This window comes from Mustela putorius, unplaced genomic scaffold, assembly GCF_011764305.1.
Source record: "Mustela putorius furo isolate JIRA1106 unplaced genomic scaffold, ASM1176430v1.1 tig00000179_pilon_pilon_pilon, whole genome shotgun sequence".
NCBI classification, from domain to species: domain Eukaryota; kingdom Metazoa; phylum Chordata; class Mammalia; order Carnivora; family Mustelidae; genus Mustela; species Mustela putorius.
Window position 1 is genome coordinate 11,988,346 of NW_025421305.1, and position 24,418 is coordinate 12,012,763.

Genomic DNA, 24,418 nt, shown 5'->3' on the forward strand with positions numbered 1-24,418 from the left:
AGATTAGTGGAGTTTTTTAAAAAGTCATTATAATCTATTAGCATTGCTCTTTTTGAAGCTCAGAATTGTCCCAGATTTGACTAGTGGAAGATGGGTTCTTTGTCCTTTAGATGGCTTCTTTGTCATTTTGTCCCTGTAATCTTTGAGGACTTCTTTCTTTTTTCTTACACAGTTTTATTGAGTTATAGTTTATAGACCCCACAATTCACCCATTTAGAGTTTATAATTTATGGTTTTTAATGTATTCATGGATAGGTTCAATCATTACCACAGTCGGTTATAAACCACTCACCATCTCAGAAAGCAACGCTGTACCTTTAGCTGTCACTCTCTGACCCCAGTCTGAGGGATCAGAGAACTTACAGTGAGTTCTGTGAACTCTATAAATGTGTCTATATATATATGTCTATATAATATATATGTATGTATATATATGTCTATAAAATATATATGTATCTATAAATTGCCTGGTTTTAAACATTTCATATGAATAGGATTATATAACATACGGTTTTTTGTGATGTCTTTCACTTAGAATCTTTTTACAGTTCATCCAAGTTACAACATGTGTTAGACTTCATTCCTTTTTATGCTGGATAGTATGCCATTGTATGGATACGTCACATCTTATTTATTCATTCTTCTGCTGATGGATACTTGGGTTGCTTCCACCTATTGGGTGTTATAAATATACTGCTACAAACATTCATGTATGCATGTGTTTTCATTTCTCTTGTTTATATGCTTAGGAGTGGAATTTTTGCACTGTATAATAACTCTGTGTTTAATCATTTGAGGAATGGCCAGACTGTTTCCCAAAGTGGCTGTACCCATTTACATTCTCACCAGCAGGATATGAGGGTTCTGATTTCTCCACCTACTTGCCAACTCTTGTTAATATTTGACTTTTTTGACTTAAGGCATCAAGTGGGTATGGAGTGATGTCTCATTGTGGTTTTATTATTATTTTTTTAAGATTTTATTTATTTAATTGACAGAGAGAGATCACAAGTAGACAGAGAGGCAGGCAGAGAGAGAGAGGGAAGCAGGCTCCCTGCTGAGTAGAGAGCCTGGTGCGGGACTCGATCCCAGGACCCTGAGATCATGACCTGAGCTGAAGGCAGCGGCTTAACCCACTGAGCCACCCAGGCACCCCTCATTGTGGTTTTAATGTGCATATTGTCCTTGCATCATTTGTTATCCCAACATTCTGTCCAGTTGTCCCAGCATCATTTATTGAAAGGCTATTCTTTCCTGCTGGATGGTCTTGGCACCCCTGTTGAAGCCAGTTGCTAATAAATTTTTGGGTTTCCTCCCTCCCTTGCTCCCTTCCTTCCTTCATTCCTTTCTTCTTTCCTTCCTTCCTGTTGATTTATTTGAGAGAGAGAGAAAACAAGTGGGGGGAGGAGCCGAGGGAGAGAGAACATCCTTAAGCAGACTCCCTGCTGAGCACAGACCCTGACTCAGGATTTGGTCCCAGGACCCTGAGATCATGACCTGAGCTGAAATCAAGAGTCACATGCTCAACTGACTGAGCCAGCCAGGTGCCGCGGGTTTGTTTCTGATCTCTCAGTTTTATTACATTGAACTTTATGTCTCTCTCTTTCTCTTTTTTTTTTCTTTATGTCTCTTTTTATGTCAATATCAGACTGATTTGATTGTTTTGTAATAAATTTTAAAATCAGGAAATATGAATTCTAATTCTTCTTTTTAATGATTTTTTTTTGTCTATTCTTGGTCCCTTGCAAGTCCATATGAATTTTAGAATCAGCTTGTCACTTTCTACAAAGAAGTCAGCTGGGATTTGTTAGGGATTATATTATATCTGTTGATCAGTTTGGGGAGCATTGCCATCTTAACAAATGTTAACTCTTCAAGTTCAAGAACATGAGATATTTTGAAATTATTTAGATCTTTTTCAGTTTCTTTCAGTGATATATTGTAGTTTTCAGAGGATAAATTTTATACTTTTTAAAGATCTTCCTAAGTATTTTATTCTTTTTGAAGCTTATTTAAATGGAACTATTTTCTTAATTCTGTTTTTTGATTGTTGATTGCAAGTGTATAGAAATATTTTTGATTTTTATATATTGATCTTGTATCCTGTTACCTTGTTGGACTAGCTTATTCTAATAGATTTTTGTGGATTTTTTAGGATTTTCTATATGTGTAACTATATATGTATGTATGTATGTAAGATCATGTTGTCTGCAAATAGAGATAGTTTTACTTCTTGATTTCCAATCTTTATGCCTTTCATGTATCTCTCTTGCCTAATTGCTTAGGTAGAACCTCCAATACAATGTTGAATAGAAATGATGAGACCATATATCCTGTTTTATTCTGATATTAAGGGGAAAGCTTCTAGCCTTTCCTATTTAGTATGATGTTAACTGTGAGTTATTCATACAACGCCCTTTATCAGGTTGAAGAGGTTCCCATCTATTCCTGGTTTGTTGAGTGCTTTTATCTTAAACAATTTTGGTTTTTGTTAGATGCTTTGTTCACAACTATTGGCATGATCTAGTGAAATTTTGATTCTAGTGAATTTGAAAATATCCCCTGAAATAATTTTGCTAAGTCATTACATGTTTCTAATGTTTTTTCAAAAATGTAGTCTAATTTTTGCAAGGTTTGCAAATTAGGCTTCCAGCTGGAATGCTGACTTAAATTTATTTGTCTATGAAAAATAGGTTTAAAGTCCATTTCTTCATAAGTGTATCCTATATTCATCAACATACCTTTTGATACCAAGTGGGAATTGCTTTTGTTAAGTTGTAAATGTGGCTCAGATATTATCCAATTTCTGTTTAGACTGCTTCTCCTGGATGTCACACATCCTGATTTTCTTTTCTTTTTTTAAATTTATTTATTTGACAGACAGAGATCGCAAGTAGGCAGAGAGGCAAGCAGAGAGAGAGGAGGAAGCAGGCTCCCCACTGAGCAGAGAGCCCGATGTGGGGCTCAATCCCAGGACCCTGGGATCTTGACCTGAGCCCAAAGCAGAGGCTTTAACCCACTGAGCCATCTAGGCGCCCCAACTTTTCTTTTTTCTTTTTTTTTTTTTTTAATACATTTTATTTTTTGGAACAGTTTTAGATTTACAGAAAAATTGAGAAGGTCTTACAGAGAGTTCCTATGTATGTCACATCCAGTTTTCTCTGTTATTTAACATCTTATATTATTGTGGTCCAATTATGGTGGTGAATGAGTCTGTAATGATACATTGATATTAACTAGAGGCTGTAGTTTTTTCACATTTCCTTAATTTTTATATAATGTCTTTTTCTATTCCAGGATCCCATTATCCATTTGTAGTTACTACCTTGCATTTTTTTTTTCTTTCTTCCATATCCTCTTAGGCTCTTCTTGGCTCTGAGAGTTTCTCAGACTTTCCTTGTTTTTGCTGATTTTAATTTAACATTTTTGAGGAGAATTTGTTAAGTATTTTATAGGGTGCCTCCCTATTGGAATTTGTCTGATGCTTTTCACATGGTTAGACTGGTATTATGTGTTTTGGGGAAGGAAACCCAAAAGTACCATATTTATCACATCATACCCAGGGTAGACACATCAATATGATTTACACTGACATAGATCACTTAGTTGAGGTGGCATTGTTAGGTTTCTTCATTGAAAAGTTGCTCTTTTTCCCCAAGCTATGCTACTTTCTTGAGACAAAGTATTTACATACATTATTTGGAATTTTTCTGCAAGGCAGATCTTTTTCCTTCTATATATGTAAGTATGTATATATGTATTTATTCACTTATTGATATCAGTATGAACTCATGGATACTTATTTCATATTTATGGATATTATCCACTGTTTTATGAGCACTTCCTTATCTCTTGGGTCTGTAAGACATTTTAGGCTCATTTTGTCTATTTACTATCTTAGCCTTAGAATCAGCCATTTCTCCAAAGAGTCCTGGCTTCTTTTATTGGAGAATGGTATTGGAAAACAAGGTCTAGGTGCTAGGTGTGCTCATAGCTGTAGAGTGTTCTTGATTTTGGTCATCTCAGCTGATAGCAAAGAAGTATGTGTATGTATAACCTATTCCTGTTGCAACACCTCCTCACCAGCATTTTAACTTACCCTAACTTATTTTAGTGCCTGGACTGATAAACATGTTGTAATAGGGGTGTTTCTTTTAAAGCTAGCATGCTTGAAATACACCAGGCTGTGTAATTTACTGCCCTTATCTAAGAATGTTTTTCTCAACTTTCATCCCTTCTCCTGACTTCTATTTAAATTTATATTTTGGATAGTTATATTAATTATTTGTATAGTACTTAAAAAAAATAATACATAAAATCAACTTTGCAGGAATCAGGTATGTGGTAGGTAGGGCATATAGTTTGGGGGCTGTTTGTTTATTGCCCTGCTTTCATTATTCTGTAGGCTTATAGTAGGAATGTTGCTAATAATTCCAGGAAACAGATAATCCATTTGCAGGAGTTACCTTGGGTTTGAAGGCCACAAAGTGGGTATGATGAAGACAAGATCTATTTCTCAGTCCAGTCTAGGGAATTGTGTTCTTTTTTCCTTTTATTTCTTTGTTTTCTTTATGAATAATTGGTTTTATATTAGGTAGAATGCCTGTTTTAATAGTTCTGATAAGATGTTAGGTGATTAAGATTACTTTATAATTTAGTGATAATTTAGTATAATTTAGTGATATATTTAGTATGTTTTATTTAGTCGTCACATAGCCAGTGTCCTGATGCCTTCTTGTGTGGACCTTTTGGTTTAAGGATATCACTTTCAGTAAATATGCTTGCTTTGCTTTTCTTTTGGTGAGGGACACAGGGGCATCAAGGTGATCCTGCTGTGACATCTTTGTGCCATGTGTTTATACTTTCTGGTTTCTGCATGCAGAGTTAGGACTGGCCCAAGTGATACAGAGTCTGTATCCCAAACACTTCTCTGGGCCATTCCTTTTGGCAGTAATTACGTTTGTTGGTCCTTCATTTTTATTTCTACCTTTATAAAACTATAAATGTAAATTAGTGAGATCTTCATCAATAACTTAGTAGTTAGTGACCTGTGTATATTTGATGTTATTCTTTAGGCAGTGAAGAAGGCTCTCAAAAATAGCTTACTGTAGCTATTCTCACATAAAGAGAAAAGCAGTTGTTTAGATTGGCTGGTTACTTGATAAAAACATTTCTGATATTCCGAATGTATTCTGTCCAATCTTAAATTTTGTTTCTAAACAGAAGTTTAAAATTAGCTTCCTAGAGGTGACTTGTGTATTACATGAACCTTCAGCAGATACCTGGTAATGGTTCTGAAATTAGTGGTTCACAAAAGACTGTGGATGTGTTTATGGGAGTAGAGACGCTCCATACTAATTTAACTTTTTCATTTCCATGGGTTGTTTTGGTCCATTTATTTATTAACTAGTTTTTTTTTTTTAACTTCATGGAAAGATTCATATTACAAACACAGCTGAAAACTACACCTTAATCTTTCTTCTGATTTCTTTATAATAGCAAATTGCACAGAGTTTAAAAGATGAACAGAAGAAGGTACCTTCAGAAGCTTCATTTTCAGATGTTCGGTTAGAAGAAACGGAGTCTAATAATCTAAGAAAATCCGGTATGTTATGATTAACTCCAACTTTATTCATTCATTTAAACTTCTGTTGAGGACTTGTCATGTTCTGAGCATGAGAAACAACCTTGTGCATTTGAAGAGCCCAAACTTGGGTGGGGGTAGATTGATAAGCTGTAACTGTGTGGCCATGTCCTAAAGGTATGGACAGTGTACTCTTGGACCATGGTAGAAGGGCATCAGAATTATGAAGGGAGGTGAGCTTTGAGTGCAGGAAGGTGGGTTCAGTGAGAGATGTGGTGTCTGAAGCTATACTCTTTATAAAGGTAGGAATGAGTGAGTCAGGTGAAGTAAAGTTGTTTAAGATAGAATAGTATGGAGATGGGCAGGCAGGAATGGAAGACTATGGTTGCTTTGGGGAAGTCAAGTGGTTAGGTATGTTTGGGCATAGGTTATTTGGAGGGAGGAACAGATAAAGCTGGCCAGATAGGTGATAATCTCAGAGACTTTGAACTTCTTGCTAATACAGTGTATTGGAATAATTGTACTACCAGATTTGCGTTTTGTAAATATATGGAGTGCCTGTGACTAGGGTAAGATACCGATAAAAACATTTGGGCTGGCTTGGACTAGGGTAAATGTTATGCAAGGAGTGAAATTGTCCAAGAAGCATCCTGGATGTTTATGAGTTACGTAGACAAAAAGCTAGATGAGAAACAGGGATCCTCTCCTCTCTCCTCCTAGCTGTAAGGGAGACACTGAAGCTCAGGTTTTTGGGGAGCTGGGATTGGCTGGGAGTTGGGGTAGTGAGAATGGGAGGCTTTAATAGCCCCAGTTGTCCCTAAATCCCCATGCTTAGGGCATCTCCAGGTATTGTGTGTTACTCTATGAACAGCTGATACCTCAAACCCAGACTGCCAAGCAAACTGGGTATTCCTTGTCTGGCAAAGCCAATTTTATCACATTTGTTTCATAGGAAGATAGAGCCATACCATAAGGGTTAAGATTTCCTCCTTTGAAATAGAACCTGTGCCATGTCTTCATATACCTTTTGTTTCTAGTATACACTTTGGTCCTAATAAATCTCTTCAAGAGTTAGTGGAGAGACTAGAGTACTTTTCTATCTTAATGACGTTGGTCTTATACATTTTCCCTTTGCCCAGTAAAGTCTATTCTTTCACCCTTGCTTGGCCTTAAAATAAATAAGTATCGTTGGCAGAACTGTAGAGCCTAGTTAGGAGATTGTTTTGTTTTCCATTTGAAAGATAAAAGTTTGAGCCAGGGCACTGACAGGGTAGGGAGAAAAGTGAATAGATGAGGCATCTGGTGAAAAGCTTGAATCAGTAGAATTTGATGACACACTAGATGTGGGGGCTGAGAAAGACTTAACAGCGTTCACATGGAACAACTGAGAAGATCTATGTATATCGATCTAGAGCTATGCTGTTCAATATGGCAGCCACCTGCCATTGAACATGTGAAATGTGGCTATCTGAATGTGCTGTTAGCATATAAAATACAAATCAAATTTCAAAGACTTAATATGAAATAAAGAATGAAAAAACCTTATTAGTAATTTGTCTTGATTACATGTTAAAATGGTGGTATTTTAGATATATTGGGTTAAGTACATTAAAATTCATTCCACTTGTTTCTTCTTACCTTTTTTAATGGGGCATTTTAACGTGTTACACGTATGGCTCACATTGTATTTCTGTTGGACAGTACTTTTCTAGAGCTATAAAGAGGACTGATTTAGAGATAAAGACTGTAGAGACGCTTTGGGCTTGTGTAGGGTCACCCCTAGGACAGAGAGTACAGTGACAATAGCAGAAATGTGGGGAGAGAACCTCAGCAGATGCTGACGTGAAAGAACAATGGAGGTAGAGGAGAGTCAACTTCATGTAAAGTAGACATTTTATAGTGAGGCCTTATAGAAGAGCTTTTAAAATTACACAAATATCACATGCTTTTGAAAAGCAAACAAAATAAGCTTACAGAATTATAAAGTGAAAGCACTAACCCACAGTGTTCTCTTCTTTCTTTTTCCCCATAAATCTGTACCATAAACTCTAGGCCTTCTAAGCAGAGGCTGTTCTGGCTTTTTTTTTTTTTTAAAGAATTTTGCTTTGCTTGGCTATACTTTTACTGTTTTAAGTATTGGCTATTACTTTTCTTTTCTTTTCTTTTCTTTTTTAAGATTTTAATTATTCCTTAGAGAGAGAGAGGGATCACCAGTAGGCAGAGAGGCAGGCAGAGAGGTCGGGGGAAGCAGACTCCCACTGAGCAGAGAGCCTGATGTGGGGCTAGATCCCAGGACCCTGAGATCATGACCAGAGCCAAAGGCAGAGGCTTAGCCCAGTGACCCACCCAGGTGCCCCTATGGAAAAAAGTTTCAAATATAAAGAAAAGTAGAAAGAATGATATGATGAACAGTGAACACCACTACCCACCAAATGGATTCAAGGCTTAACATTTTATCACATTATATATACATATATTCTTTTGCTAATCCTTTTTTAAAATTTATTTATTTATTAAGTAACCTCTACACCCAATGTGCGGCTCAAACTCACAACCCCAAGATTAAGAGCCACATGCTCCTCTGGTTGAGCCAGCCAGGCGCCCCAATCTTCTGCTAATCATTTTAAAGTAAATTATTGACATCATTGCCAGTTTACTCTTGAGTATTTCATCATCTCTCCAAAATATAAGGACATCTCCTATATAACTCTAAAACCTATTGCACTAAAACATTTAGAGTTTCCTAATGTCCTCTAATACCCAGTTCATATTTCATTATCCCCTCTTATTCCAAAGTATTATCTTAGCTCTGCTGTTGTGGCTCATTGGAACTCTCGTCCATTGAGCTGAAATGATTGTGCTTCCCTCACAGAGGTGTCTTTGCTCAACCAAGCTCCTCACTTGCTCCTCCTCACCCTCACCAGAGTGTCTGCCCTGTCTCGGAGAGAGGAGGGGACAATTCTCTTCAATTGGGAATTGGATAGACTAAGTAGGCCTATAAGTAATACAGCTAAGAGCATGGAAGGCAAGCAGTCAAGCAAACCAGCTTTAATTAATTTTCCTGTTTAGCATAGCTTTATTTTCTTGTCATTTCCTTACCTCCATTGGCTTCCAGTAGCTTCCACACGACTACTTACAGATCTACCTCCTTTTTGTATAAGGCATATATACTATTTATTCATTCTATAAGGATTGTTTTGTTTTAAAGATTTTATCTATTATTTATTTATGGTTTTATTTACTTGAGAGAGAGGGAGTGAACGAGCAGTGGGGAGGGGTGGAGGGAGAGATCAGGAGAAGCAGACTCCCCTCTGAGCAGGAAGCCTGATATGGGGCTCCATCCCAAGACCTGGAGATCATGACCTGAGCTGAAGGTATATCCTTAACCAACTGAGCGACCCAGGCACCCCAGATTTTATTTATCTGAGAGAGAGAGAGAGACCACGAAGGGGGAGGCAGAGGGAGAGGTGGGAGCAGACTCCCTGCTGAGCAGGAAGCCTGATGCAGAGCTTGATCTCAGGACCCTGGGACCACTGTCTGAGCCACCTAGGTGCCCCCATTCCGTAGACATTATTGATCACAGTTTTGGAATAGCTTTTGAATTAAGCATATATATATGAGGGTGGGATATATGTATGTATTTATGTGTAGTCTCACTAATCGTGTTGAATATCAGCTGTCACAATTCCTGTGGGTTCCTGTGGCATTATTGATTAAAGGTGAAAATACTTGGAAAAGAAATGGATGCCTCTAGCTACTGATAACTAAAAGAACAAACAGTTTATGTTTACTGTGCAAATAAGACAAACCTCCAGGTATGTGAAATGTGTCTTTTTTTCCATTTGGGTTTTTAGGTTCAACAGAATCCCTCAATACGAGGCCACAGACCACAATTTCTCCAGCAGATCTTCATGGAATGTGGTATCCTACAGTTCGAAGAACTCTTGTGTGTCTCTCCAAATTGTACAGATGTATAGATGTACGTGTATCAATTCTTATTTATCTTTACAGTAAATTGCTTGCTCTTTCATGTGAAATTTTTAAATTTTAAGTTTATTTTAAGATCTTAGTGTAGTATTTTGTTTGGTATTTAATTAGAATCCTATGATTTTTAGATACAGAGGTAAGTTTAAGATCAGTCTAATTTAGGGGTTTTTTAAAAAAGATTTTATTTATTTATTAGAGAGAGTGAAAGCATGAGCAGAGGGGAGGGGCAGAGGGAGAAGGAGATGCTGATTCTCTGCTGAGCAGGGAGCCCAATATGGGACTCTTGATCTCAGGACCCTGGGATCATGACCCAAGCCAAAGGCAGCTGCTTAATTGACTGAGCCACTCAAATGCCCTTAATGTAGGGATTCTTAATGTGTGTGTTCTGTAGAACTTTACAATTCACTAGTGGCCTTTGGGAAGTCTTTGGATACCTTGAAATTTTGAGTAAAATTGTGTTTGTATCTTTATATTTGTGTCTTTTTGAGAAGGATTATAGCTTTCATTGCATTTACTATGACCACATAAAAGTTTAAAAACTACTGGTTAATTCATCTGTTTTAGTTTATAGGTAAGGAAAAAGACGTGCAGAAAGGTTAAGTGATAATGTCCAGTGTCACATGGCTATAGTACATATTTAATATAAATTTGTTATTAAATGCATTTACTTTAGTTTCTTTTTTTTTAACTTTAGTTTTTTTTTTTTTTTTTTAAAGGTTATTTATTTTAGAGAGAGGGTGCATGTATGGGATTGATGGGAGGGCCAGGGGGAATGGGAGAGGAAGAGAATCTTAAGCAGACTCCCTGCTAAGCCCGACCTGGGGCTTGATGTCATAACCCTGAGATCATGACCTAAGGCAAACCTTAGGACATTTAACTGACTCAGCCACCTGGGCACCCCTTTATTTTAGTTTTGTACTCCATTTTAATCAGCATTTTTTTTTAAAGATTTATTTATTTGAGAGCAAAAGTGCAGGGCGGGGAGGCAGGGAGAAGGGCAAAGGGATAGAGAGAGTCTCAAGCAGACTCTGCATTGAGCACAGAGCTCATCATGGGGCTCTTTCCATCTCACAACCCTGAAATCATGACCTGAGCTGAAATCAAGAGTCGAATACTTAACTGACTGAGCCATCCAGGTGCCCCTAAGTCACTAAGAAACCATGGACTAATTTTAGTTATTGCTGAAATTGTAGTACCTTTTTTTTTTTTTGAAGCACGACCTTAAACATAAAGCATTGATTTTAGGTCAGAGCTGTTGTAAGCATTCAAGAATGTTTAATGATATGATTATCAATCTTGAAAGATTAGAGTTGTTTATACTTCATATTAGGAGTTTGCTGCTGAAATAGTTTATAAGATTAAATTTTTAAAAAATTTTATTTAAGTAATCTCTACACGCAACATAGGACTTGAACTTACAACCCCAAGATCAAGAGTGCTCCTCCCGCTCCTCCAACAGAGCCAGCCAGGTGCCCCTGAAATTCAGTGAATTTAATTTAAAATTTGATTGTTACAACTTAAATAGCATATAAAATGTGACAAAATAACAACAGCAATGTAATTGTCCTGAAGCTGTTGTTTAAGAATAGAGACCAAAGGGGGTATGTCTATGTTTCTCAGCCCCCTCATCGCCTCCTCATGCCCCCCAACGGCAGAAATGTTTTATATCTCAGAGGCCTAGGGGCTGAACAAGGTGGCACAGTTTCATTGGTTCAGTAGAGTGCATAGTACTTAGTGTATCTATTTTAAGCTACATAGTTATCGGAGTTTGTACTTGCAGAGATTTTGAAATTTAACCAGAAAATACCTTTTGGCCTATTCTGGGACTTTTAGGATGCGGCAAGATCACCTTTACAGTTAGATGTCTCAGCCTTTTTGTCCAGCTAATGAGTTGTCTTCTAGAGGGAAGTTTGGACTTTGGAATCTCCTCTTCCCCAGGTTCCCTAGCAGGAGTACTCAATGACAGTATGAGGCTAGGATTAGGAAGCTCCCTAGAGTAGAGCTGGGATACCAGGGGGATACATAGGGGCGTGTTCCACACAGAACCCATTGTCATCACAGACCCTAGTGAAGCCTTTTCGGTGCTTAAGAGGGATTTGAGCCAAACAGTAGGATAGACCTGAGGACGCAACTCTGCCTGTTTTTATTTTATCTTCTGGGACTGCCTGTTTTTTTGTTTTGTTTTGTTTTGTTTTGTTTTTTTAATAACGTAGCTATGTCTGAATCTTATTCCTCTCTCTTTTAACCATCTAAGGCGAGGAAAGCCAAGTCTAGTGAAAAACGCATTAAGACTGAGCGGGGGAAGAGTTGGTCTTAGTCGAGGCTGCTGATGTTCGGTCTTCCTCAGGCAGGAGCAGTGACCTAGCAAAAGGCAACCCTAATCTTTTCTTACTACAGAAGCTGCATAGGAGACAACTGAGAGGGAAGCAGTACAAAAGGAGAACAGCATCAAGTAGAGATCAGGACCCAGGATTGTGGCCTCATAATAAATATTTTGCTCATATTCCTCCATGTTAATTCCATCTCAGGTGGAATGGAGGCAGGGAGGAGGCAAGGGACCGGCAGGCGACCTTGACATGCCACACTTCTGACAAGATATAGAAATGACAGAATTAAGAATCATACTTCACATGATGTTTGTAACCCAATTATTTTGTTTTTATCTAATTATATTTTAAAAAGATTTTACCACCTCCTTCGGCATTCCTATATTTCATACACAGTATCCTGTAATTTGGATTTCCTAGTATTTTATTGCTTGACTCCCCCATCACTGAACATTTATTTGTTTTTTTTGGGTTTTTTTTTGCTGTTTTAAATGATGTAGTAAGAGCCATGTGCATGAATTTTATAATACAATACTGATTATTTGGGATACATTTTTAGAACTGGGTTTACTGAGGCTTTGTCTTAAAGTTGGTGGGGTCAGAACCACATCTGTCTTGTCCACCTACCACTGGGCATCCAGCATTTAGCACAGAGCCTAGCCTGAAATAGGTGCTAAGGAAATATTGCTGAAAGGTCACAGGAGAGCTTTGAGAGATGCAAATTACAGAACTACCTGTTGGTCTAGACAGGTTGCATGGGAATAGGAAACTCTAAGAGGAATATTTGCCAGTAATATAAGTTCATCCGGTGGATGAGGGCAAGCAAGCATTCATTGTTGAATTGCTTGTTCTCTGTTTATATAATTTCTCTGTTCCTGTGTTGTGAAGCACTTCAGTTAATGTTTTTCTTTTATTTCACCAGAGGGCAGTGTTCCAAGGATTATCACAGGAAGCCTTGTCTGCCTGCATTCAGTCGTTACTTGGAGCATCAGAGTCTATCAGCAAAAACAAGGTTTGATGAAGTGTTAGGTGAAATATTGTTACCTATAATAATATTGTCGAATATAGCATTTATTTGTAAACACAGAAATTTAAAGCCATTTTGGCGGGAGGATTTGTTTAATATGATTTAATTGAAGCCCTTTAAGAGAAGTTAAAACAGTTGACCCTTGAACAAGACAGGGACTCAGATCCTTTCCCCCACAGTTTGAAATCCTTGTAGAACTTTTGATTCCTCGAATACTGAACTACTAATAGCCTGCTGTTGACTGAAAGCCTTACTGATAACATAAACAGTCAGTTAACACCTATTTTGTCTGTTATGTGTATTACGTACTATATTCTTAAAGTAAGCTAGAGAAAAGAAAATGTTATTAAGAAAATCACAGGGAAGAGAAAATACATTTATAGTACAATGCTATAAAAAATTACCGTATAAGTGGACCAGTGTAGTTCAAACCATGTTGTTGAAGGTTCAATTGTGTATTATTATAGTGCTAAATAAAGACCACACTGTATGAAGGAGTTCCAGCTTTGCTGAAAAGTACTGAAAATGCCACTTTGGTTCTAAATCCTATAGAGTAAAGGTCTCTTACTATAGCCTTAGCAGCTGGGAAGGTAGTAGACTCCTGTTTCCCTGAAAGACCAAAACAGTGTTTATAAGAGAACATAGCAATTTATAATCATCCCTTCAGTGATGGTTTTAAATAGTTGCATGGCCTCACTTGAAGGAAATCAGCCAAGTCAATTTAGAAGACAGGGAACTGTGGCCCATGGGTTGCATGACTAGAAGTAGTTGCCGTGACTTCATGACTTACAGTTTTTAATCAAGAAGCAATCTGGGGCTGAAGGCTGCTCCCGGGGGCCCTGAGAATTTTTAAATAGCGTCATCAAAGATGTTGCTTCATTTAACTGTCCATTAAAATGCCTGTCACCTAAAGGGTCTAAGCTGTAGGGACTGTTTCCAGGGAAACTTTTTTTGCTTGTTTGGAGTATTCAAACTTGTGAACCTTTTTTGGACTTCCAGATTTATAAACTTGATTTCTTACTTCAAGGCTTTAGATAAATTAGGGTAAGACAAAAGAAAGCAAAAAAAACAAATGACAAAAAAAAAACTTCCCTCAAAAGAATTTGGGATTCGTTTCTAGGAGAGTTGTACCCCTGATTGTGACTGCTGCATTCTCCCAGTCATGGAATGAAAGGTTGCAGTGACATTTTTAGATGTTGGAAAGAAGATGGAAAGTTAGTTGTAGACAGGCAGATTTAATTTTTAAAAAGTATTTCTAAGCCTGAGCTCTCACATTTCTTAAAATACCTGAAATCAGGAAACATGTCTAATGTTAGGCAAATGGTTAAGTAAATTATGGCATACTTCATAGAGTAGACAATTACACAGGCGTTAATTTTTTTAATGAAGCAGTAACATTTAACTTAAATATGTTAAGGCAAAAAAAAAAAAAGGATACAACCAGATATACATCATGACTTTATGTAATGAAAACACTCAATAAAACATTAACATTGAAAGCTTTTGGGTGAATATGGATGATTTTCCCTTTTTTCACTACACTCTTCTTTATTTTCCAGTTTTCTAGAATGAGCATGTAGTTCTTAGATGATAAGGAGGAAAAAAAAATGACCTAATTTATATGTCTTCATGCACACCACCTCCTTTTTTTAAAGGGAGGAGTGAAGGGCTTTTTGATTATTATACCCTATGAGGCTATCCTGTTTTATGTAACTCTGCTTCCTGCATATTAGAAGGGGTTTAAGTTTGTGTGGGGAAGCTCTCGATTTGGCAAGCATTAGCTCATTTATTTTTGTTGCTGAGTTTGTGTACTTTTGCCTTTCAAGAAAAAAGTGATTAATGAAAATGACCACTTAATGTCTTAGCTTCTTAAGGCAGGAAGTTGTTGCCATACTTAATTGAACACCTAATATGTTTGCTGGATTATAGCAGCTTTAGTTAAGTGAATCTGTATTACACTGTTCTTTCCCCTTGGAATTGTTAGTTTTTTAAAAAATAGAGCAAGTATTCAAAATGTGTAGTGCTTCCTACTTATTTAATGCTCTGTGTTCCAGAGTACAAAGTGAGTTTCCATCAAATAAATCATTCTTGCATATTGATTATGTGTTTATTTAGAAGGAGGGAGGAGAGAGAGAGACACTAGAAAGGAGTTAGGTTGTTTAATAACCCCTTTAAAATTATTGCTGTTTATTGAAGGACAATTTTATTCTTTTCCTAATATAGTATGATGTTAGAAATATTTTCAAAGCAATATTCTGTCTTGATTAAGCAGCAAGAATGAGCAGATGCAGCCTTGCTCTTGTTAATATACAGACTTTTTTTGGAAGTGAAAGTTACAGTTATTCACTCTTTTAGGATTGGGTCAGACAGAGCTTTGAGAAGTAAATTTAAATCATAAGACTCTTCTAGATGGGTCCTGCCAGGGCAGATGCAAGTGTAGTGACTCAGGATATAGACAGTGCTCTGTTGGTGGCAGGATGATCCAAAATGGTAACCCCAAATCATTTTTGGATTTGGAAGCTCCTTTTGTATAAATATGAATATTTCTGATATTCTGGATATTGAAACCACTTTGGCCAAATAGAGCCATGGTGCTTGAAAAGAAACTGGAAAACCAGGAGAGGTCAGAGTTGTGTTTATGCTTTGACCTTTTCTTTATTTCCTGTTCTGTGCCAAGATTAGGTCACTTTATCTCTTCTGTTTCTAAATCAAGTAAAAATAGATTTGATTTCTTTTTCTAAATGTGTTACTTTATAACCTTTTATCTGATTTGCTTTCTTGGACTGACGAAATATGAGTGGGTGACAATGTTAGTAAGAGTTTGCAGTAAGATTTTTCCAGATAATTCTAACATGGGTAACGTGGGGAGAGTTCATTGCACCACAAAAGGAGTATTGGTACATACAGTTAGGTTAAGGGCCATACACCTCGGTAGATTAATGTTGATTAATAACACTGTATGTTTTACATGTTTTTATTTAATCTTTGATAATACCCATTTTTCTGTCTTATAATTTAGACTCAGATTGATGGACAACTTTTCTTAATTAAGCATCTTTTGATTCTTCGTGAACAAATTGCTCCATTTCATACTGAATTCACCATTAAGGAAATTTCCCTGGACCTCAAGAAAACTAGAGGTACTTCATTGTCCTGGCTGACACAGTTGGGTGTGTTTGACCTGTCCAAATGTGTCAGCAAAGGTTATAGGTTTATTTTATGTTCATCTGCAATTTTTTTTGCATGCTGTGCTTGCTAAGCATGTTACTTGTTCATACTGAGCTGAGCTTTCAGCGTCCTAATTACATCTAACTTGCTGTATTTTCTTTATGAAGGGAACTGTTTCTGAGCATTTCAATTTGTAATATAGCATTACTTCTCTTAGACTCTGCCACATATTACCATAACCAGTTAAAAAATGAAAAATCAGTGTAACAGCTACTTAACAGTGTCAGCCAATTGGGGTGATTTTAAACATTGAGTAGAGTTTGTCAGTTCATGAAAATTCAGGAAGCCAGCTGGGTAAAATGGTAAAATGCGAGTATTCAGATATCTAAGAGTGAAAGATTTGGGTTCCTGGCCCATCATTTCCTGGCTCTTGTGTGATCTTGGTTGGGTATTTTAGTTTTCCTATCCCAGGTGAAATGAGCAGAATCAACTTGTCACGATAACTTCTCAATAACCAGGTTATTGAGATCATTAAGCATGAAAATGTATGTTGAAGAGCTTTGTGAGCGTTAGGTGCTCAAGTAAGCCTAATTGGTATTATTTAATCAGCTGGTTGTTAGGTAATCATGTGGCTAGGCTCTTTGAGTTGTTAATAGACACTGAATCATATCTGTCCTAATGATTTGCCTCTGACTGAATTAATAGATGATTTCTAAAATATCAGAATAGTTATTTTCTTTCTTTTTTTTTTTTTTTAAAGAGTACCACTCTTTTTTTTTTTTTTTTTAAGATTTTATTTATTTATTTGACAGAGAGAGATCACAAGTAGGCAGAGAGGCAGGCAGAGAGAGAGAGAGGAGGAAGCAGGCTCCCTGCTGAGCAGAGAGCCCGATGCGGGACTCGATCCCAGGACCCTGAGATCATGACCTGAGCCGAAGGCAGCGGCTTAACCACTGAGCCACCCAGGCGCCCCAGAATAGTTATTTTCTAAGATGTTGATTGTAAGCAGTTAAGGATACACTATGAATATCCCTAGTTTCCTTTACTTACTTACAAATTTATCTAAACTTTATCTTTTCTTAACCATTGCTGAGGGAATTAAGTTCTCATGCCTTAAGCCATTGTTTATATAATGGAACTTCTCTCTGAGGTATTGGGGGAATTGAGAAAATAGTCACTCAAATTATTTCCTGTACTCTGGTTCAGAGGAACTCCAAATACGGTATTTCCAAGGGTAGCTGGTTATTAGTTCCCTAGTGACTGTGTTTATAAAATAGTGGGCTTGACTTAACTCACCTGAGAGCCATCGTGAGTCATATTAGAACAGTTTACTCTTTCTTTTCCTAATGTTCTCTTCTTTCCGCCATGGAGAATACCTTTTGGTTCTGTTGGAATTTGAATAGTAAACCTGTATGTTACTCATATTTTGTGATTAAAAAAAAAAAAAAGATTTTGTTTTATTTTAGAGGGTAGGGGAGCAGAGTGGGAGCAAGAGGGACAAGGAGACTCCTTGCTAAGTGTGGAGCCTGAGAATGAGGGGCTAGGTTTGATCTCAGGACCCAGAGATCGTGACCTGAGCTGAAACCAAGAGTCAGATGCTCAGCTGACTGTACCTCCTAGGCGCCCTGTGATTTTTTTTTTTTAAACAGTAGTCACATATCCTGGTTTTTGCCATTTTATAGAATGTGTATATATTTTTTAAGCTTATTCTTATCAGAGGCTTCCATCCCCCAACCAGTCTAGTTGATATCCTTCTGTCCTTTTGGTGTGAGGTGTGGGAGTAGTGCCCTAACCTTGAAGAGTGCCGTGGGCTGATAGTCCTTAACTTTATTTACATGATGGGACAAAGTAAGGCTGATCTACTTTCTTCCATTTTTTTCTAATTCATAATTTGTTGCTTCTTACTTAGTTCTTATATAGATCCATCGAAGTGTGAGATAATGAAATGCCCTAAAATTTTGGCAAATACTCGTTTAAAGTCTGTTTTCCCTAAAACATCATAAAGCCTATATAATCCTACTGTATGCTGTCGCAGACAGTCTTTTAAGTTATCTTGTACAAAAGACAGCAGAAACAAAGCTTTACTCTCAGTACTGAGTCTGATAGGTCTTTTACAGTAAGATCAGGGTCAAGGTAGTTAGTACTGTTGTGGTGTGTACTTGTAAAAACCAGGGTTGGAAGCATTTCATACTTGGCTTCTGCGGTGTGGCAAAACAAAGAAGTGGTCTTTTGTGACTATCACTTAAGAATACTTGCTCTCTTTACTTTCAGACCTCTAACCTCTCATAACTAACATTATATCTTAATTGCATTTGAACATCAATGAGACCTCAGTTAGTACTTTGTGTGGATTCTAGTTAGTCTGGAGGTTAAGGGGTAAATACGTCCTTTTGGTGTTTTCTTTCTGGCTGACACAGTAGTTTATTCATTCTGCTTCCAATGAATAAGTTTCTGTGCCAGCCAGGGACTCAACAAACAAAGCTGGGTAAGTATATGGATGTTTTCTGGAAAATCTATTTAGCAGCATAAAAATAAGGCAGTGAAATTTTCAGGTATCAGTTAGCATTTAGCTTTTTTTTTTTTTTTCTGTAAGTGGATAGTTGAGATTAATAGTCATTTCTCAAGTCTGACTTCTAGAAAATAACTATGTGTGGGTACTATAGCCATGGTTGGCACTAATCCCACCCTCTTCCATTCATGAAGGTGAGTTGGTGGAAATGAAACTGCTTTTGTTTTTGTGGTAATAGATAACTAGTGTACGTTAACACACTGAAACGGTAACTCGTCTTTTCTTTTAAAACTGTACCTGTTCACTGGATGAGTAATTTTGTTTCACAGATGCAGCATTTAAAATCCTGAACCCTATGACTGTTCCAAGATTTTTTAGGCTGAATAGCAACAATGCCTTGATAGAGTTCTTGTTGGAGGTGAGAAGGAGTCTGTTTCATTGGTGGTGGGAGATAAACAGCATTCTTTACACATCTGGTAATTTCTAGGCACATAAAAACAGGAGGAAATTGTCATCTTCTTTTTAAGGGTACTCCTGAGATAAGAGAACATTATCTTGACTCTAAAAAAGATGTAGACCGTCATCTGAAATCGGCCTGTGAGCAGTTTATTCAGCAGCAGACCAAGCTGTTTGTAGAGCAGCTGGAGGAGTTCCTGACAAAGGTATAGACCTTGGTGCATATTTGATAAAGTAATTTTGAATTCTTCCTTAGATTTCCTTTTGAACGAACCTCTTGTGAAAACTCTGGCAGGAGACAGTAAATAGTAAGCCTAAATCTTAATGATTCCATTTAGGAAATCACTGTGTTTCCTATAATGGAAGCTTTTTGATTTGGACTTTTAGATATGCTTGCATAGTTTTCAGTTTTTAAGAGAGAAAGTGCAGATATTGTCTCCTCTCCTTGCTAAAATCCATCCAACTGGCTAATGCCAGCAATGCAAAAATGAGATCATGGCTATTTTGACTTTTCCGTTTCAACCTAATTTTTTTTTTTTTTTTTAAATGCTTAAGTACCATTACTAAGGATTTTACTTCATAAAAATGTTTTAAAAGCCTTGAAATTAAAAAAAAAAAATTCTTGAGATTAGCTTTCATTTATTTAGCCTCTACTGTCTGTCCAGAATTAGAGTATATTATAAAAAGAGTAAAAATATGACAGCCCTTTCTCTCAAATTTACTTACCTAAGTCCTAACTGGGGAGACAAACTGTATCTCTGAAATGACCAGGAGACAGCTAAACAGATTATCTGTTAGTAATTTTTTGCTGGGGCCATTGATGCTGGTATGCCTGAAGCCTGTGATATTTGTTCAAAAGATAGAAGGTACTTGTTTCTGAAAATAGTAATAAATGCCCAAAAAAGCAGATATAGAAATGTTAAAGCAGTCAAACTACTCTTTTGTTTATCATTGGCATATAGTACTTGTTTACTGGGTTGTAGTCCATTCAAACAAGTATTTGGAGTGTGTGTGTTTTTTTCCTCTGCCAAATCAGTTTAAAAGGGGGGAGTGGTAGAAAGGTTTCTACTGGGTTTTGATTTTAAAAAATGGTGCAACTATTGATACTTTGTAATTTACAGATAAGCCCATTACAGTTTTTACTGAAATTGTTCTTATGGGAAGCCAGTCTGTAGATTGTAGTATGTATTTTTGGGAGAGCATCCACATTAGTACTGGTAGGAAATATTGTAGATGAGTATTCTGCAATAGCAGAGCTGCACAATGAATCTTCTGACATAAGCAAGTTGATTATAATGAAATCTAGGATTAAAGGCTTTTTCTGGAAAAGCACAGTCTTTGTAAAAGTCAAGAGAATGAAAATTCACTGATGTAGCTATCTAAGTTGATGGTAGTGTTAGTTTGGTAAATCTGGTATAACTCTGTAATTGTGCATTTTGGAAGGCTCTGGACACTATGAGCATTTTTTAAAAATTAGAGATACATGTAGAAAACATGTATTCCAAGTCTGAATTATATAGTGGTTTTCCATGGAATGCTACACATCTGCACCGGAGACTCCTGTATAGCCGGTCATGCATCTCTCTTTCTACACTCCTCCCTGAGGGATCGGAGAGGGAAAGGCCCTGCCTCTTGACATCATTGAGAAGTCAGTCCTGTCCTCCCTGCTTAGTCTGTGTAGTCTTTGCTCAGGTCATTCACTGTTGCCTCGTTTTCTTTTTTCAACCTTGGTCCCTAAGTGCTCTCCAGAGTCTGTTCAAAATATTTAGTAGGTAGTACAGCTTAGAGGGCTGAGCATCCCTTTTACATTATCTTATTCCAAATTCAGTCCCTTCCCCCATCCCGTTGGAGTGGAGTGAGTCAGAGACAAAGATGCATGCATGCACAGGGCATACATCATGAGCACTAGGGTTCACACAGATGTATGTGATCGTTTAAGACATTGCTTGTTAGACTTTGTGGACCAGACATTTTTCACTTTTATCTGGTGGATGTTACTAGTATTCTGAATAGCAGACACAGAATAAATGATTTTAAAACTTTAAAATGATTTTCTTTAAAGGTAAATCTGCAAGTGCAGAATCTTGTGCCTCTTTTATTATCGTTGGCGTCTTATAAGGCAGCCCGTGATTGTACCTTGATAAATGATTGCAAGAGAAGCAGCATCCATAGGTGCAGAAAGGGAACAGTATTTCATCTTCAATTTGGACGTATGCTTGTAGGTCTCAGGATTTTACCATTTGGATGTAAGCCTCATCAACAAATGTTCTCAGCTGAGAACAGTTTGGGCTGATTTTTAGAATACATGTGGGTTTGCATAATAAAACAAACTGTGTGAGTGTAGAGAACATTCTTAGGCTCTTTGAAGACTTGTTTTTGAGTGTAAAGATTCAGGGTGTGATTCTAGTCCTTTTTTTACTTGCTGTGAATTGGTCTTTTTTGTTATGTAGCTCCTTCCTTGACTCTCCTTGTTGAGATGCTTTGTTTTCATTAATTCTCATTACATCTCTGGCACCTAGAGTAAGTAAAACATCTTCATTTCACAGAATGAGAAACTAAAGTTATCCAGAGTGACCCAATATATATAAGACAATCATTTCTACAAACTTAATCTGACTAGTATAAACATCTTCCCTGATATTTTGGTACAACTAATGAAGTTTCTTAAGAAAAAGAAATAAATTCTAAAAGAACATATCCTATTTCCTGCTCCTTGAAAAATAATCTTTTTTCTAAGTATTTGGTGGCCCTAGGGAGTATAACACTGTTCTAAGTGTTGGGGGTAGAAGTTCATAGGAAAATAATTTGGGTCAAATATCTTCTGTTAAACACAAAAACTGTTGATACTTTTTCTTTCCTCCCCCCCCCCAAGTTTTTATTTATTTATTTGACAGAGAGAGAGAGAGCACGCACAAACTGGGGGGAGGGGGGAGGGGGGAGAGGGAGAAGCAGACTCCCTGCTGAGCAGGAAGGCCAAGGCAGGACTTGATCCCAGGACCCTGGGATCATGACCTGACCAAAGGCAGACACTTAATTCACTGAGCCACCCAGGCACCCACCAAAAAACTGTCGATACTTTCTGTTTTCTTAGAATTTCATTATACTGAATATTGCGTGAAATGAACCCTTAAGTAGGGGTTGGACTGGTCATGGGTGTGGTGGAAAGAGCATAGAGTTTTGACTCCAGAAAGCTGAGCTCCAGCCCCCCTTTGTCACCTCCTGAGTAAAATGGTAGCAAGGTAGATTCTCCAAGTTTTGGTTTTCTAATCTCTTCATCAGAGATAGCTACGGTATCCCTCTTCCCAACTGAAGGTTATTATAAGGACCAAAAGAAGATCATATATGTAATAGTACTTTAAATGCTGCAGAAACGTTACAGGAAAATATGACAAATTTGAAGTGCAGGTTTTGCTTTAGGAAAAATTCTGAATAAACGCATTTTAAAGGAAGTACATTTCAAGTTCATAATGAAGCTCAAAGTGTTTCCCCCTAGTGGGACCAGTTTATGCTGAAAAACTCAAGACTTGTATTTAGCAATATTCATTTTTTCCCCAAGCAATTTATTGAAGTATTTCGAGTTTATTTGGCAGGGGATGGGGGATGGAGGGACAGAGGGGAGAGAGAATCTCAAGCAGGCTCAGTGCTTAGTCTTACAACCCTGACATGACATGAGCCGAAAACCAAGAGTCAGACGCTTAACCATCTGAGCCAGTCAGGTGCCCTACAAGTTTATTCTTAATACTCCCTCTGAAGTGTTATTAATTCCTCAGCAACACTGTAAATGTAAATTTTTTTTCTTGATTGTAGTTCATGTAACAGAATTTGACCTATAAATTTAATTTTTGTTCTCAAGGACTTAATAACCTAATGGAAAATCAAGATAGAAAATGCGTAAACATTATGAGGTGTAAAGCAGTGTCATCATGAGACAGTGGGTCTCTGTTCATCTCGTAGGGTTTTTGAAAGATAGGGCTAGTTGGGGAAAACTTTTCAAGAAAATACTCCCTGCAGTTTGACTTAAAGGGAAGTATGTTACCTAGATAATAAAGAGACATGGATATGTAAGTTTGTCTTTGTCCTTAATATAAAAATAATTAATACAGTCTAAACAGACAACATATATATCATTATGAACTTGGTTAAATTCTGGAATAATCAATGGAATAATAGGCAGCCATTACTAATAAAACATAACTGTTGGACACTGAAAAATGTCCAGAATTTAGAGTTAGGTGGGGAAAAAAGATGTCAGAGCACTATGGTCCTGTTTTGTAAATGTAGACACGTTAGTATGTTTATTTATGTTGGAGAAGATTTCGGATAATACATACTAAACGAACATGTTTTTCTTTTAGCATTGTCTAATCTACAATATGTATAATTTGTTTTTTAAAGCTGCATCTCACAATAAAAAAGTAAAGATATCAAGAGGGATAGATTGTAGGAAAGGGGTGATTTTATACACATGTGCAGCATGAGCAAAGGCCTGTGAGCTTACTTAACATTGTATTCTGTCTTGTGCCTGTGTTCTGCCTAAATATTTTTGTGGCCTTCTTTAATCGAAAGTTTTTGTTCTCAGATTTTTCTAATGAGACTCTCTGGTGAGGCCAAGGTCACAGCCTGCACCTTTGGCCCCTAACAATCCATTTAAAAAAATGTTTTATGCGGTTTCTGTCCTTCACCTTCCCCAATTACACCTTAGTTACCATATACCCCACCATGGTTTTCCATCTTTTTTTTTTTTTTTAAGATTTTATATATTTATTTGACAGAGATCACAAGCAGGGGAGAGGCAGGCAGAGAGAGAGGAAGGGAAGCAGGCCCCCTGCTGAGCAGAGAGCCCGATGCGGGACTCGATCCCAGGACCCTGGATCATGACCTGAGCCGAAGGCAGCGGTTTAACCCACTGAGCCACCCAGGCGCCCCATGGTTTTCCATCTTGAGAACATCTTAAGAGCAGTCTTGTCTAAGCAGCCAAATGTACATTTTTTCGTTTGCTGCTCTGTACTAACGGCTGAGGAATAAAAGGGGCATGAACAAAGGGTGGGCATTCCAGTCTGCCTATAGCACTGGTTGGTCTGCCTCCAGCACTTTGATGCTATTTGAAAATCTTGTTTGTTTTCATAACATTCTCTGCCTGAGATATAATAAAGGAAAGGAATCTCTAGGTATGTAAAGGAGATTTTGTCCTGCTGGGGTGACATTTTCCTAACAGAATACAATAATAATTAAATGTTGACATAACAGTTTACTTGAAAAGGGACCAGTTTTGTCCTCAGTTTTGTCTTCCTTCTCTAAAATGTTTTAGGCAGAATACCTCAGGACATCAGTGGTGTTTTTTTGCAAGACAGCAGATGCCT

General features: G+C 37.3%; 1 protein-coding gene across 2 annotated transcripts in view; it reads left to right on the plus strand.

Moving 5' to 3' along the window:
• Positions 1-24,418, plus strand: part of COG3 (component of oligomeric golgi complex 3) — a 72,990-nt gene that overhangs the window by 37,965 nt on the left and 10,607 nt on the right. For both annotated transcript variants that reach the window (XM_004759222.3, XM_013059811.2), the window contains 6 exons: positions 5,500-5,605; positions 9,439-9,563; positions 12,821-12,910; positions 15,945-16,065; positions 18,932-19,020; positions 19,130-19,264. In XM_004759222.3, the coding sequence (XP_004759279.1) occupies positions 5,500-5,605; positions 9,439-9,563; positions 12,821-12,910; positions 15,945-16,065; positions 18,932-19,020; positions 19,130-19,264 (666 nt within the window). The remainder of the gene's footprint in view (positions 1-5,499; positions 5,606-9,438; positions 9,564-12,820; positions 12,911-15,944; positions 16,066-18,931; positions 19,021-19,129; positions 19,265-24,418) is intronic.